Raw genomic sequence first — 17,934 nt, forward strand, 5'->3', positions numbered from 1 at the left:
CTGCTTGCCAGATACATGCATCACTTGATTAGTTTTGTCAGGATATATTAATTCCAGACGAAATGAAATGGCAGACTGTGGCCAAGATATGCAAAAATGTGAATACGAGAAGTATATATATATATATATATAGTGGTACGGTACATTAGTTTCAAAATAGTATATATATATAGGATTATATATGAAGAAAAATCTTTCTACCATCCCATCGTCTAGTTTCATATAAAAATACTAACAAATCTAGAGATCAATATACATTTGATCAGTAGCGAATATAAACATAGCTAAAACGTCTGACGACATAAGAAACGGAGGGAGTAGTGTTCTACATTGTACACTTGCCTGCACTGGCGGTTCATAGTTGATGAAAAAATCGCCCCAGACAGAGGGCTGGAAGCTAGGTGCGATCTCCTGGGCCGGTGCCTGCGCATGGCAGCATACGGATTGCCAACGCTGCTGCTGCTGCTGACGCCTGCCTCCTGCTGCTGCAGCGCTGCAAGAACTTCCGAGCGAAACCACCGGAATATTGTTCTTACTGTAGCAGCAGGACGGTCGCTGCTGCAGGCCGAAAGCACCGGCTAGCCGGAGAGCCATCACCTCTTCTGAATGAACGTATAACCCTAGCTAGCAAAAAAGAAGGCTAGCTTTTGGCTCGATCGATTTGTGTTCAGGGAATGATCGATCGGCAGCTGACTGATCACTGATCGAGCTAGCTAGCTGTGGAAGACGGTGTGTGCATCCAGCGGTGTTTATATATATATACAGATGGATGCATGCAGCCTATCCGTTTTTTTTTTTTTTGTGTTAGGGTTTTGAGATATCATATCGACCATAGTTTGCTAACTGTGTGTAGCTAGGGGTGGTTAAGTTGGGTGCATGATAGTCAAGTTCACGTTGGCTTGATTTCCAAATCACGTGGTTTGAATGCTTCTCCTCTTTCTCTTCATTTTTTACTAGGCTGGAATAAGGCCTTCAACTACGAACTAGATTGGATTGTCAAGCTTTCCACATGTATAGGTATATATTGTTCATGTTGCCAACTAGTTAATGGTCATCAGAGATTAGTAGAGTGCTCTATTATTCTAGCAGAAAGTTCCCAGGAAAGAACATTATTAGAAGAGTCCTTGGCAAAAACGTCCTAATTAATTACGCTAGCAAATGACATATGTTACAGGATGTAAATTGAACAGGGGTGATTCTTTAGCTTTTTTGTTTTTTTAATATGTTGGAATAAGGCCTTTAATTACTAGATTGGATCATCCAGTTTTCTACATCTATATGGGTATAGATTATATATTGTTCATGTTTCCATGTAATTAATGGTCAGCCAAGGTTAATTAGTGGAGTACTGCTCTATTCTGCAGAAAGTTCCCAGCAAGGAACATTTGAAGAGTCTTTGGCAAAACGTCCTAATTAATTAAGCTACCAAATGACATGTTACAATCCGTAAATGAAACAATCTGAAGTATATATATATATATATATATATATATATATATATATATATATATATATATATATATATATATATATATATATATATATATATATATATATATATATATCTGTGTGTGCGACTGAAGACCGTGGAGATCGATTTCAGATGACAATTCGTCTTGTCGGTTTGTACACAACATCGATCTGATCCGTACGCATGATTATGTGAAGAAAACGGCAACAGCAGCTAATTAATTAAAATTCATGACTATCGACCCGTCGATCACGTAACAGCTGATGATCCATTAGGGGCCATATCGTTGATTATTCTCGTATATGCTAAGAGATGTTGACCGACTCTAAGCTTGAAATGTCGTCTTGATGAACTGAGAATGGACTTTGAGTTTGAATATATATATATATCGTCTTGAATTGAATATATGGACTTTGATTTCAAATCACAACTAAATTCTAGCCGGTAACTAATCCAAACACGTGAGGAGACGGTACGATACCTTTTTGCCCCACTTCAGTGGGAATGTGGAATCGGTTTGCACCGTCGCGTATGTCGTACGTTCCGATACACTAATTTGATGGAGGCTAACCACAATAATCCTATAAATAAAAAAGGTTACAATTTGTGATATAAATCGAAAAAGCTGGAAATTCTCTCATTAACCTGAAAAAGTGAGAAGATCTTGACCTTGTAAACTTTATAATAAAATCAATTGATGGGTTAAAATTGAAACAGAGGCGCAGCCAGGGGGCGTGGTCTCCCTCAATGACAACCCACCATGTACACCCTGCCCCTACCCAAATAATAATAATCATTATGTTAGTGCATTTTAATTTAAGAATATAACAATTATACATATTGTCTATATACATAGTTGGTGACTAATATTTAAATTATAAACTTCAGTTTTCTTTGCGATATATATTGTCTATATATATAAGTTGTCTATATATATACTCAATCCATATGCATAATATGTCTATCCACCTCAGTTTCAAATATCTAAAATGCCAATATCCTAAAATGTAATAACTTTCTGGTTATTGATGAGACAAAGTGCTTGACCAAATATATAGCATAATTTTTATTTTTCTTTGGGATCAATTAGTAGTTAATAATTGGAAGATAGATAATTTCTTTCACATTTTTCCTATGTCTAAAACTATTTAGTTTAGATAATATTATCACCGCTTATAATATGGATGTCTCGTATGCGGTATAGCTATCTACATATTTCTTTGTATTATAATATATATTGCCTATAAAAGATCTTCAATTTATGAATATTTTGTGTCTTTTTTCGTAATTACTAGTAAATATGACCGCTCTCATAATTAGATGCTAGCTTCGCCCAAGTATCGAAGAACAGAGAATTAAAATAAAAGTCGTGCACACGTACTCCATCCTTCGGAGATGGAGCATATCTATGCAATGTACACATATACATCCTTATTTTTTCGTTCATGTTTATAAGACAAAATTTAAATTTGAGCCTTAAATTTGGAGTTGATTTTGTGGATTTTTAACCAAAGTTTATTTTTCAGCCTTAGCTTTTATATCACTAAGAATACATAAAATACTATTTTTATTCATAAAGTATTTTTCGTTTGTAAATATGCCATTTGCCTTTTTAATAAAACATCCAAACAATCACCGCCATAGTTCTAGTATGCAAAAACATCTGCAACAAATAATGTAGACACGTGCAAACTAAATTATAACCACAATGCCCACCACACGATAAAATGCGTGTTCGGCACCAAATATATCGCGCTCGTTGCAACAGTGAGTGTGTGCAGCGTTATGAGCCAACAACCTGTAACCTTTTGCTTGGGATGGCAATGGAGCCCCCAACCCCGATCCCCGACATGTAAAAACTCTATTAGGGTATATGAAAGTGAGGTAAAATCAGTACCCATAGAGCTAATATCGGTCTAAAGCTTCCCCCATCGGGTGAGTCAGGGATGGGGACGCTCCCCAGCCCCCCATCTCCGTATACCTGTGGGCACCCGTATACACCATGCATATATGCAAACCTTATCCCTCAGCAGCCAGCCTATTAGAAATACCAGCTCATTAGGCCCAACAAGCAGCCATATATATAAGAAGAGAAGTAAATAGAATTATAGAAACCCTAGCAGCACCGCCCGTGAAATTCCAAATCCTGACCGCCGTCTTCTGAGTTCCTAATCTCTTTCTCATGTTCTCTTTCTTTTTCTTGAATCCATCCTTGTCAGACGGCCGGAGTACGAAGAGCGCGAGGCGCCAGCCACCGGATCGCCGTCTGCCACGCCGCATCGCAATCCTCGCCACTCCGCCACATCACAATATGCTAGGGCCGCGTCGCTGCTTCGAGCAAGGTCGCCGCAGTCGGCCGAGCTAGCCGCATCGCGCAGCTTGTCATCACCACCTGCTCACCGCCGTCGCGCAACTCGCAGCCGTCGCCTGCTTCTCGCCGTTGTGCAGCTCGTAGCCGTCACCTACTCACCGTCGTCGCGAGCTCGACGTCGTCTCGCCTGCTCACAACCATCGTTTGCTCGTTGTCGTCACCAGCTCTCGGGTATGGGCACCAGTCGGGTAACCCGTACCCGCATAGGGATGGGGAGAAATCCACCCTTGTTTGCGGGCATGGGGATGGGAACGGGAATATTTTATTGCTATGGGGATGGGAACCGGGTGGTAAAACCCGACAGGTGAAGCCACGTTGTCATCCCTACCCTCTGCATGCGTGCATAGCTATTTTTTCTTGTTTCTTGCATGCAAAACTAATCACTTTATATATAAATTAAATCCAAAAGCACTACAACAAAAGTGAGCCGTAGAGACACTTTCTAAATACTGTAGAGATATTTTTTAAATACCTTTACAACAACATAGAGGCACCTTCAAAAATGCCTTATAAGTGTCTTGTGGTGATTTGTCTTTATAAACAAAGAGGCAATTTATAAAGTGCCTCCATGTCTTGCGGCATTTTTATAGAAACGTTAAATTATATGACCACCATAGAAAACCATTGTAGAAAAATTGAAATGGAAAAAAACATACCTTTTGCACCTACCAATCCTTAAACTAAAGATCTCTTAACATGAGAGTTATTTAGATTCATTCACCTAACCATCTAAACCTCAAGTGATTACTTGTTAAATGATATCTTGTCTTAAATATATTTAGTTATTTAGTATGTATTAACCTCCAATAAAGTGTCTTTAAGAAGGTTAAAATGCCTCAACAAAATGCCGATACATATGAGGCAAATTATAAAGTGCCAAAAAGATGCCTATATAAGATTAATTTAGAAAATTAGGTTAGAAAACTGCCTCTAAAGTATCTCTAGAGTAAAAACATTCTAGGTAATTTCCAAAATGCCTCTAAATAATGTCTCTATGCTATAGGAGTCTTAATTTTAGAGGCTTTTTTCAATTTGTCTATACAAAAGTACCATTATGTAAGGTTTTTGTTGTAGTGAAGATTGTTTTTACTTAATCTCTAGGATCCAATTATACTGTTGTGTTTATTACCATTAGATTTTTACATCAAGATTACATATGGTTATATGTAAATGAAATATGTATATATATGATTGTGTTTATAATTGGAACAAGTATTTTAATTGTATGTGAAACATTAACTGTAATTGTAACTGCGGCAGCGTAGCGTGAGTAGTGTAGCAGTCACTATATTCCGAGTACTATATCACCGCGTACTCCTTTTCACTTATTTTCCTCCAAATTTTCCATGTTTTCTTTCAGTGGTTACACACATAACATGAGTCCGCTACGATTCCGTCCTCATACGATGTCCATCCAACATGACTAGTGTCGCCATCACTGTATTCCAAGTAATGTATCACCGTGTTCTTTTTTCTGTTATTTTTCTCTAAATTTTCCATGTTTTTCAAGTGCTTACGCCTATAACATATGAAGTCCGTTATGATTCCATCGTCATACGATATCCATCCAACTTGAGTAGTGTAGCCATCACTATATTCCAAGTAATGTATCACATCGTACTTTTTTTCCATTATTTTTCTCCAAATTTACCATTTTTTCAGTGCTTATACACATAACATGTGAAGCCCATAACGATTTCGTTCTCACATGATGTCCATCCAACATCTGCCACCGTGTATCTAGCACCTTCATCCGGCCGGTATCCTTGACTGTTTGGATCTCAGTTCCACCCTGAGCAAAGTCCTGACTCCACCATTGACCGATGATGAGCTCGAAGGATCCTAACTCTACTCTATCTATGTCATATAGCATCCCGACCATATTAGACCTCAGTTCTCCCTAAACCTAATCCCAATTTATAACACTGACAAAGGCTAACGTCAAGACACTTGTATACAAATAGATAAAACAACCATTTCGAGGCACGTATATCGCCGCACTCACATCAATACTATAAATATTTCCAACTAATTTTCATTGACAAATCATTTGCAATACCCACTATTCATTACAAAATATGCTAACAAGTATCGACGCAATGAAATTGACAACCAAAAGAAAACCAATCGTCAAATTTATCATTTAGTATTCATGTGTATATTGAGGTTATGGCCCAGAATTTTCTGTCGTCTTCGTAAATTGTGACGGAGCTAGGCATGCATGCAGATCCATTATTCTTTGTATGACTTGCTGGTCGTTCCGCACATTGCTACGCTATTGACCCTTTCCGTAGAATGCAATCTTTTATGTAAAATAAACCTCGATTTTTACAGACGCCACTAGTTATGATCCGTATGAAAAAATAAGGAGGTCTCGCACAGAAAAATCACTTTTGTAGTAGTAAGTTCATCCATGTCGTATAGTATCCCGACCATATTAGACCTCGGTTCTCCCTAAACCTAATCCTAATTTGTAACACTAACAAAGGTTAAGATCAAGACAACTGCATACAAGTAAATAAAACAACCATTCGAGGCATATATATCGTCGCACTCACATGAAATATTACGAACTAATTTTCATTGACAAATCATTTGCAATGCCCACTATTCATTACAAAATATATATATACTAACAAGTATCGACGCAATGAATTTGACAACCAAAAGAAAATCAATCGTCAAATTTATCATATAGTATTCATGTGTATATTGGGGTTATGGCCGAGAATTCTTTGTCGTTTTCGTAAAATTGTGACGGAGCTAGCCATGCATGCAGATCCATTATTCTTTGGACGACTTGCTGGTCGTTGCACATTGCTACGCTACTGACCTTTCCGTAGGAATGCAACTTTTTATGCAAAATTTGCTATACATACAACACCTAAAAGTGCAAAATTACGCTACTGGAGTACTGGACACTAAAATACGTGCAATAAGCTGGTCGACATGCTCGATATTACCTTTTTTTTTTATATTAGTACAGACCAAGAGAGAACAATGAAAAAAAATGAAGAACTTTGCCCATGTCTTAGGGGGTGTTTAGGTGAGGAAATGAAAAATTTTTGGGTGCCACATCAGACATTTGACCAATGTCGGAAGGTGGTTTCGGACATCAATGAAAAAACAAATTTCACGTCTCGCCTAGAAACCGGGAGACGAATCTTTTGAGCCTAATTAATCTATCATTAGCTCATGTGGATTACTGTAGCACTTATGGCTAAACATGGACTAATTAGGCTCAAAAGATTTGTCTCACGGTTTCTCTTATAACTGTGCAGTTAGTTTTTCGTTTCATCTATGTTTAATCCTCTATTTAAGTCTCCAAAGATTTAATATGATGTTTTTAATTGGGGGAAAAATTTTCAAAACTAAACAGGGCCTGAATCGACTTGTAAAGCAAACCAAGTAAATTGATTTAGGCCGAGCTATCATTAATTGACACCATACCCTTTCCATACAAAAATTAATCTAAAACATAACATATGGTCCCGTATGTCAGTCACTATAAGTTATACATGTGTCTATTATGCATAATAGGACACAAACAGCCTTTTGGATGTATTTCTCTCCCATCTTAAGACAAAATAATAAAATAATACCGTGAACTTCCATCAATTAACTATATTATTCTTTAGAGTTTCGCAGAGCTAATTCACATCTTTACATTGCCATACAGCTATTTACATTTTTTTTCATGTCATTTAATAAATTTTGGGCACTTTTTTTTCATTTTTTGACCTGAAACAATAGGGCTTAATAATATAGCCGGGAGATCTTTTTCAACAATAATTTTTAAATTAGAATTAATTAAAAATGTCACCAGGTTTTTTTAAAAAAAAGAAATACCACTCAGTCAGCATATTCTGCATATACTTGCTGCTTGGTTAGGCTTATTTTGGCCGGTATCCGATACCGCTCTTAGCTGAAAACATGCATGCATGAGAACTGTTTATTTCGCTGGGTTCGTAATCGCATACCACACAGTATGTCAATTTCCGGTCTAGTTTAAAGTTGATATATATATATATCTATAAATATACCTACTCAAGACTGATCCACTGATGACCGAGCGAAAACATATATTTCCTCCGTATTTTTTTATATAACACCATTGACTTTTAGAATTACTTTTGACCAGTCGTGTTATTTAAAATTTATATCTAAATATGCAAAATTATAATGCATAATTAAAGCTTCTATAATAATAAATCATATTATAATAAAATAATTAATAATTATATAATTTTTTTAATAAGACGAATGGTCACGACATAAAACTCAACGGTGTTATATAAAAAAATATGGAGGGAGTATATATATATACGGACATTTGGATCACAAGTCAAACCATGCGGTCCTTAAAGAGGAAGTCAACCCTGTCTTGAGTATAGACAAGACGTTGAATGACAGGTCAATTCAAAACACATATTTCTGGTCCTTAACGTGTTTAAATCGGTTCAACCAAAAATTAAATCAAAAGTTGCTTATTCTCACCCGGCCCTCGTCATTCATGTTTATAAGCCAAATTTTAAATTTTAAATCTAGAGTTGATTTTAAAATTTTTTATTAAAATTGTTTTTTCAAAAAATAATCCTCTATTTCTTGATCGTTAAGATATATATATACACCAAATATTTTTCATTTTTAATATGTCGTTTGGCTTTGTCATAGAAAATACTCAACAATGTTCCTCTTTGGTTCTAGATCGGGGAGATAACCACCACTCCATTGCCTTTCCACGCAGAGGCGGGGATCCTCCTAGCCGGTGAAGATGACGTGATAGTGACTAAGATTTTTATTTTTGGTAGTCTAACTTATATAATTCTTTTAATTGTCAAAAATATAACATATAAGATATATAAAATTAATCAAAATTTTAATGAGGTATAGTTTTCTCTTATATTTATTATATAAATATATATATGCACCTAAGCTAAGATTTTTTTAAGTAGTCCTGGGACCACCGATCTAACTCGGCCTACGTGACATGCAACCTGGCCGATAATGGAGACAACGTGGTTTCCGGTGCTGAGGTAGCTGGAGATGCAAGCAATACTAACTATGGCCACCACATCGTCGCCCTAGAAGATCCTCCGGCCATATTATAATTCCTCCTCTCCTGTACCATTCCCGGTCGTTATCGGTCTCACCAATTGGGTGTTTATTGTCGATGTAAAATTTATCCCAACACGTAAATGCCTAATATATCTACTCAACCCTAATGCTTATCCTTAACTTTCAAGATTCGAGGTATGCTTGGTGAGTTTGATCTTACAACTACCAAGTTCATACAAACTTTTTAGTGTTGTCTAGATTCATCCATTGATAAATATACATAATTTGTGTATATGTTTAGATTCATTAGCATCTATGGACGTGCTTGGTTGGTTGCATGAAGCTTGGCTCGCATGCACGGGTTCAAACGACCAGTGTTTGCTTGCCCGCGCGTCCTTTGGGGCATGGTCGAGGTCGTGCAAATTAAATTTCCTTCGGAGCTAGGCCTACTGAAAACGCAAGGGGCGAGCTTCGCTCTGCATGCAGGACGAGAGGATGGAGGGTCAAGGAGGAACTCACCTTCCTCGGCTCTCTTGTGCCCAGATAGCCACCGTCCTATCGCCGCTCCCATCGTCGCCTGCCGGAGGCCATGCATCAGCACGGGTTGTGCCATCAGCCGATGGCGGTGGAGGAAGGGGTTGCTGTCGGTGGCAGCGGCGGAGGAGGAGGAGGAGGGGGTTGCGGCGGCAATGGTGAAGGAGGAGCAGCGATGCCGGCGGTGGAGAGGCCTGGATGGCACTGACGGAGAGAGAGAGGGATTTTTATTTATTATATGTTTTATCACATACCATTTTTTGTATATATATATTTGAGTACGTAATATGAACTATTAATATATGTGATATTTTCACTATTTTTCAATCTCACCATGTAAAAGTGGAGGTAATCAAATTCAGATATCATGCACTCAACTACACAAAATATCAAATTATACATGCTCAACTGATACGTCAACCAGACAATTTTATTTGCACCCACTTGTTCCGGCTAGACTGATACATACAATCAACCACACCATATATGAATATAGATAGAGAAGACTAAAAAAGGTCTTACATCGTATATTAACGGATCGTTTAAATCGGGACAGGGTTAACAAAGAGAGACTCGATAGTCTCCTGAAGTGCGGTGGCAAATGTATATGCGTCCTTCCTGTCTTCGTAAAAGAAAGACATGGAAGCAGTTACATCTACAGCTTGCTCTACCAGTGGAAGCAGCGTCGTATCATCGTCGAATCGAGCCTGGTTCAGCGTTCTCCAGTTGTCTTCTACCAGTGACTCGATCTTGCTGATTGCATCTTCCACCGGGACTTTGTGCTCGTTCATGTAACACTCCACGGAGCTTGCAACATCCCCTCTGTTTCTTCCTCGCTGCATATATATATATATGTGTGTGTGTGTTTTGTGTACATGAAATATTGATTAGATCGCACCCTCAAACGTAAAATATGTATGTACATCAAAGTTTATCCCACTCTACTGCTGCGCAGCACATATGAAAACAATGGATTTCCACAGGTAGCTGTGTCAAGGCACCTATGGAAATAAATTTTGTAGAGATAGTATAAAGCCACCGATGATCGAGGTTTAGCGAATTGTCACAGGGGTTGAACGTAAAATTATCCGCAGTTGTTTCTTGTCAACTACTTATATATAACATGTAGCCATCCATTTGTTCCTACATAAGTTAGTTTGCCATATTGTATTTTGTGTACTACGAGGTATTTCGGCCTGATAATATCATTGGTAAATTAAGGGGATATATAATAAATATAGTTAAAGTATACCTTCATTGCAGCGATATCATTCATGAAACGCCCAATTTTGGACGATGCCATTGTGACAGCGGATCTACTGGCTGCCCACTCAAATGCTTCCTTGGTTAGAGCTTCACCCATGCCTATTGTCCCACTCACACTTAGTAGTGGAACGACTGAGGTCATAGCAGATAAATTAATTTGATCACCGAAAGGTGGTTTATGCCTCTGGTGTACCCATTCGGCTTCCTGGATATAATAGCTGGACAGTTTCTGTAGCTGCATAAAACTAAGGAAATTAGCATAAATAGAACAATATTTGTTTGTAATTAGAAAAGATCAAGGTGCATTTTTTGTACAATGAAAACACAGAAGTGCACATATAATTACCTCTTTCTTGGTGCATGCAACACGGTACTTGTCAATGTCTGTTGCTTGATCCTCAAGCTCCTGAAAGTTGCTTAAGAGTGTTGTATAGAACCTCTTCAAATACTCTGGTAGAAGGGTGACAGCGCTCACATCCCAGCTACATAAGAAGCCACAATTTATTTCCACCAAAGGTTTAATAGCTAGGTAAATATACAAATTATCCTCCTTTATGAAATTCTTAGTTAGACGATAAAAAAAATGATGTCACTGTCAATTACGACAATACAAAAAAGAAGAGTGGATAAAATAGACTGTAGAATTTCAGTAAATTTGTAGAAAACAATTCTTCCAGTGATGACAACTATTTGCTAATAATGTTTTTTTACTACTTCGCCTGATACGGCTATACAACGGAGTAGATCTATCAAATCCAAAAAGGGAACTATCTGTAAATTTGTATATTTGGACTCCAACTGAACATGTTAAGAATTATAAATATAAAATAGATCTATCAAATCCAAAAGGGAACTATCTGTAAATTTGTATATTTAGACTCCAACTGAAGCTGTTAAGAATTATAAATATAAACATCCCATATCACTGATATAGCACCCACATATTAATTAGATCATCTATTAAAATTCTTTTACCTGTTGTACTAGTTGGATAAATAGACAAAGATGAAGCTATAGATCGGTGTGAAAAAAGTAGAATAGTTGAACCAGAATGCTTAATTTCTCGGATGTGCAGCTAGGAAAGACAGAAGGAACAACTGTGGATTTAAGGCATAGAGGGGACAACTGAAGGACCAGTCTATGGATTTGGAGCTCCATTTGGTTGCTAACATATAGAAATGTAAATAAATGCCCAAAATCCCACGCAAAACTATTGCTTTACAAAACAAAGAAAACCAAGTTGTTTATTTAAGAAAATTGTTTCTTTTATTTATGGATCTATTTCTAGGCATGGGTATATTACTAGGACATCCCCCACCAACATTTTGATCATTTCAACCTATTTGATCAAGGACGCTGCCATCCGATCGATCTGACTGCTACATTGTAATATCCTGGATCTGTGGCTTGTTGTTAGGCAACAAGAGAGAAAGCGACTGATGGGAGTTAGGAGTTCGTTGGACATGTATAGAGTGTAACAAATAAACAAAGTGCCTTCTTTCTTTTTTTTTTTCTGGTGCTGAAACACTCAATCCACCAGGCTGCCAACTTATATTTTCACTTACGCTTATTTAAGCTAAAATTTAAATTTTATAACTTAAATTTGATGTTGATTTTTAGGTTTTCATCTTATTTATTTTTCAGTCTAAGCTTTTAGAAGTTTTACTTACAAATTATTCTTTTAATAATTAATAGTTCGTTTTCACTTAAGCCTATTCATGCTGTGTACAAGACTTGTCTAAGCCATTGATTTCATTGAACTGTGATGTTTGGATGGTCCCGATTTCTCTCTTTTTCTACGAGAGCCTCCAATTAGTATATATAAACACTGTATGAACATATATAAGAAAATTAATTTCAAGCAGAAATAATCCAACCTTTGTATCGCTGAGTTTAGCTGCCGGCATTCTTGAAATGTAGCATGTGAATCAAATGTGTCATCCAGCATGGTAACTAGTAGAATCATTTTCGCAAAAAAGATTCTGGTGACAGCCTGCAAGCCACTCTCATAGAATGCCAGATATGACCACAGGTAGCCTTCCACTGCACGGTCCCTAGCGTAGTTTAACCCGACATGTCTGTAAAGATCTCTCCACCAACTGTATCAATTAATATTTTGTACCTGATTAATTATTATTTCAACCTTTATGATCCATATATCTATCTATTTTATGGATTGATCGATCAAACAATATCCTTTTGTTTTTGGATATGCTTATAAGCCAGAATTTCAATTTTCAACCATAAATTTAGAGTTGATTTTGAGGTTTTTGACTGTATTTTATTTTTCAGCTGTAGCTTTTAGACCACTAAAAATATATATAAAAAAAGTTTTATTCATAAATTACTTTCCATATGCAAATATATCGTTTATCTTTCATCAGCATGTTCGAGGGAATAAATATTATTTGCCAATAAGTAATTGCTTTCGGAACCCCAGAAAGAGAATCATATATACATACCCAGAGAAATATTTCAGCTCCTTCAAGTGCAAGTTCTGTAGAAGGTTAAAATCATGCTTTGCTAGCTCCAGAAGAATCCCATTAAACCCTTCTTGTTGTTCATATTCTGACATAAACTGCAGTGTCCCTAGTCTCTTGCTTGTTCTTGGCAGTGCTGTGTGCAGGGAACGGCTGACTTGAGCAGCTAAGATGGGATCCACAGAGCTCATTGACTGGAGATGGTGTCTAGCAAAAGAGATGGCTTCTTCTAGTTCTGGTTCGCCATGAATTAGGAGGTGAGCTGCGTTATACAAACTCAACAAACCCCTTGTGTCCTCAGCTATCACATCGCTCAGCCTCCCATCATCACCTCTGAATTTGTTAAATACATCTGCAGTGCAAGACAGATATATAGCCTTTTATTAATTTTAGGTGGTTGACAAAGTGTTTATATATACTTTGGCTGAAAAACTAGACATCTCTTTATCTATATTCTGTACATACATACTGGTGTCTCTGTGTTGTGATGAGATTGCTTAATTTCGACCAAAAGAAACCAAAAAAAAAAGCAATCTAATGTATTTAAAAATGACATATGTAAAAAATACTGCTGAAAACATAAAAAGGATACCGATCACTCAAAATATCGATCAAAATTAAATTAGTGTGTCTGCAATTAGCAGTGAGCAGCCATTTACGCTAGCGTCAAATAAATTGGTGTGTGAAGTGTACATGTTTATTTTATTAGCATTTTTTTCACTGATTAAGTTATGAGCAATTTTACAGGTATCGAGATGTACCTTCTAAAGAATGATAAAATTGTTTTCTTGATATATATACCTGGAGACACCCAAAGGCCATGCTCCCTAAGCAATCGAAACCGAAGAGCAACCTCATGGAGGCTAGAGCTGTTAAATTCACTTGTGTGAATGTCTTTTAGTGCGTTATCTATCTCTTTTTTGAAGAGATGATCAACTCCAAGTTGTTGGATTGCATCCACTAAGTTCATCCTCTCCTGCATATCCTCACAATCCTCAAGTTGTGTGAGCACATCCTCCTTAAGTTTCTCCGCTCTCTTCCTCATCCATTTTTCTGATCTCTGCTTGGTTAGATCATGGTATATAGTACAGCTTATTGTAGTTTTCGAAAAGAGAATACTGATCATGAAAAGTCTCGTAGATTAAAATAATGAACTTTGTAATGATTAATTACTTTGTTGTGGTACAGAATCTTGAAATGAATAGTCATAGCTATCATTTATCAAAAAGTATTACGTACTGAGAATAACAAAACTGTAAACTAGCTAGTTTTACTGGAACCTGGCATCAAAAGTATATATATGCACATTTTGGTAAGGGAAAATAAATCATGTACACAAAAAGGATGGCAATTATTTCACCTGGTCATCTCGTTAGACAGACCATCAAATCTTTAGATTATGCAGAAACCTAAGTAATAAACTGTTATAATTATACACTCCTAAAACATACCACCTCCGTCCTAGAAAAACCTTCTTTTTTTTTATTTCTGTCTCCAGCGTTTAACCATCTGTCTTATTTGAAAATTTTATTTAAAAATCAAAAAATAGTCACGCGTAAAGTATAATTCATGTTTTATTATCTAATAAAAATAAAAATATTAATCGCAAAAAAAATCAATAAGATGAAGAGTCAAAGATTGTATTAAAAACTGAAAAATAATTCGGTTTTTTAATCATCATGATATGAGGAATAATACCGGTCTGACAGTACTTAATACACACATATATATCGTTGGAATATTCCATGTTAAATTGTTGTTCCAAAATGCTAAACAGGGAATACAGAGTCAACATGTAGGTTTCTTAGGGGAGCATTTTGATGATGTTTTGGGGCTAATTAACATGGATGAACTTCAGAGAGAGCTAGCAGTTCATCAGAACTTCAGTTGAGCCCAGATATATATATGGTGTAAAAGTACCTGCAGTGGCTTCAGCTCGTAGTCAATAAAGTAGTTGCTCCACAATGAAGGTTCGAAGTTAGATTCCACCATCCCAGATCCCATATTAATTTTACATGTATGTGTATAGTATGATTCCAGAGCTACCGGTGAATGTCTCTATACATGTGTTGATGGATTTGTTGCTTGATTATAGCTTATGAGTTGAGCATGGAACAGGGGTTATATATAGAGCTACCAGTGCAATATCAACCATGCGATTCCTATCTACAGTACGTGCAGCAGCGCTTGACATATTTTTGTTGTCTTATATATCTCGGTATCTCCGAGAAAGAGCACATATTTGGGGTGATGGTTACGGTTTCTTACCAGAAGTAAAACGATATATATATATATATATTTACAAGCAAAAAATAATTGGCGAATTAAACTTCTATATATATATTCTTATATATATATATTCTTGTCAATCCAAAAGTTAAGGCTGAAAAATAAATTTCGGTAAAAAAAACTCCACAAAATCAACTCTAACTTTATGGTTAAAAAATTAAATTAAATTTTGATATATAAGTATAAACATAAGTCAAAAGATAAGAAAAAGATAGGGGTAACAGATGCTTTCCGAGAAATCGAGGTGCATTCGATGTTCTGCTAAGCTGACCACACATGTACGTCACGATTCCATCGGGAGACTAGCTATCCTAGGCAGGAGTATCTTTGTTCTCCTCCACGAGCATCATTGGGGCACTTTTTCTTCTACTCGTGAGAACACATTAGCCAAACAGCATATTTGTAAATAAAAATAATTTATAAATAAAACTTTTATATATGTATTTTTAGCGATCTAAAAACAATGGATGAAAAATAATCTTTATTAAAAAAACCCAAAACTATTTGTATAGGAGAGTGAACTCCTCTAGCGGGAAGCCATGGCCCCTCTTTTTGGTTGATATCGGCGGTGCGGGTGAGATCGTGAGGATCGAGTGTTGAGTGAGTAGAAGATGGAGGGGCTCGGGCCGTTAGGAGTGACACTGGTGTTTGAGATGCTAAGAAGCACAACACCTTACTCCTATGTGTCCTTGCTTGAGGCGAAGGGATTACCCCATAGCTTGGCAAAAGCGGCAAACCGGCTGAATGCCTATTGGTTGTCTACCAGAAAGGCTCTCTCTCTTTGCACTAGGCAAGGGCCTCTTTTTATACTACAAAGGGCTCCTACAGGTGCCTGGACCCATCCTCTACGCAAAAGAAAACATTCTTTGATGGGCGTGCAAAGACAGCGCAAGCCTTACCGCGGCATGTGTCGTGTTTCATTGCAACATGGTCAGAAAGACCCACATCATTCTCCAGTTAATGTCGAAGACTTGTGGCTACTTGGTCTTGCCAGACGGCGGCGACCATGATGAGCCAGGCAAAGATGGAGCACCAACTAACTCTTGAGAGGTGCAAAAAGGCCCCCATTAATTGTTGATGAAACAAGGATGACACGGGCCATGCCTCCTGCTAGGGGCAAGCGCACGCAGGGCTTTGACCGACCTCTGTCTGCCTTCACATCCGTCGATCGCATCGCAGATGGCTTATCGCTCCTCAGGCACGCCTATCGCGCATGACGTGTACCGCGCGACGTGCCATTTCAGGCACGGGGCGAAAGGCTGGGGTCAGGCGGCCCGACCCCTGGTGTGGGAAGATGACTGCCTCTTTGGTCCTAGACCCGACCCCTCATGGGGTGTGCCACGTGGCCCAAGGGTGGCTTCATTTCTTGTATACGTGTACCCCTAGGCCCATATCACCGGAGTAGCCCTCGGCATTGACTCCAAGCCGACGCCTCTTGCAGGCGGGCTAGGCTTGGTGCCATTGCCTTTGATTGATGACATGTGGCCCTGGTTTGTCAGCTGCAAGGCTGTCTGGAGAGCGTGGTTGGTAATCGAAGTTGAAACGTCCCCTGTAATGATGGGCCACCACATCACGATCACCGCATCATCCGGGGCAACGGATAGCCGTCGCCTAGTCGTCATGGATGTGTTTATTGAAGAGAGCGGATCTCCCAATAACCACACATGATTAGGGAAACTACGCTTAGGTCAAGGCAAAATGTGCTCGAAACATGCGTCATAGGTGAGCGCGTGGGGAAGTGGGCGTGTGAAACGAAGGGGTGCACAATCGCGGCCAAAAGAAACGAGGTGGTAGGGCTCAGAAGGGTCGTATAAAGGGTAGTGAGGAGGAGTCTGTTCCCCCTGCTCTCAAACCTTCGACTCATCACCGCGCAACCACCTTTTTCACTGTTTCTCTACCTCACCCTGCGACATCGCCATGACGCGGAGCTTGACATCATTGAGTGGCAGCGCCCTCCCCCCTTTCGCATCATGAGCGGGATTGCCAAGGAAGTTCATCCTGATGCCGTCCAGGTTAGTGACGGTGATCCTTAGAGAAGACCGCCTATCCCACCAATCGGTGTTCTTCCTCTCCTTCCCCATCGTGGGATCAATCCCACCTTTATCCCCCTTCTTCTGTGACGTGCTGGACTTCTACGGAATCCAAATGGCGCACGTCACCCCAATTCTGTGCTCACCCTAGCCATCTTTGCACATTTGTACGAGACGTTCGTCGGGGTTAGGCCAACCCTCCGGCTCTTCTGGTGGTTCTCACCCTCCAGTTGGTGACCCCCATGGCAGAGATCGGTGGATGCTACTTCCAACTGCGCCCTGAGTCTCAGTAGCACTACATCGAGCAATAGTTGCACAAGAAATAACATGACCTCAAGAGTCACTGGTTCTAAACTATGCTCCTCGATCTTCCTCGCTTGTGCCTCCCCAACGTATTGCTAGTACAGTCATCAAGCTGGCAGGAGCTGCCAAAGC

General features: G+C 38.5%; 1 protein-coding gene across 1 annotated transcript; it reads right to left on the reverse strand.

The window, feature by feature from the left end:
• Positions 1-9,957: 9,957 nt before the first annotated feature.
• LOC102701533 (tau-cadinol synthase-like) lies at positions 9,958-15,184 on the reverse strand. The gene is made up of 7 exons (XM_006652117.3): positions 15,101-15,184; positions 13,982-14,240; positions 13,163-13,532; positions 12,578-12,799; positions 11,047-11,182; positions 10,687-10,935; positions 9,958-10,270 (listed from the first exon to the last, which is right to left on the reverse strand). Exons 1-7 carry the CDS (start codon positions 15,182-15,184, stop codon positions 9,977-9,979), a joined length of 1,614 nt encoding a protein of 537 aa, XP_006652180.2. The 3' UTR covers positions 9,958-9,976.
• Between the last annotated feature and the right edge of the window lie 2,750 nt (positions 15,185-17,934).

This window comes from Oryza brachyantha, chromosome 4 (assembly GCF_000231095.2).
Source record: "Oryza brachyantha chromosome 4, ObraRS2, whole genome shotgun sequence".
Taxonomy (NCBI): domain Eukaryota; kingdom Viridiplantae; phylum Streptophyta; class Magnoliopsida; order Poales; family Poaceae; genus Oryza; species Oryza brachyantha.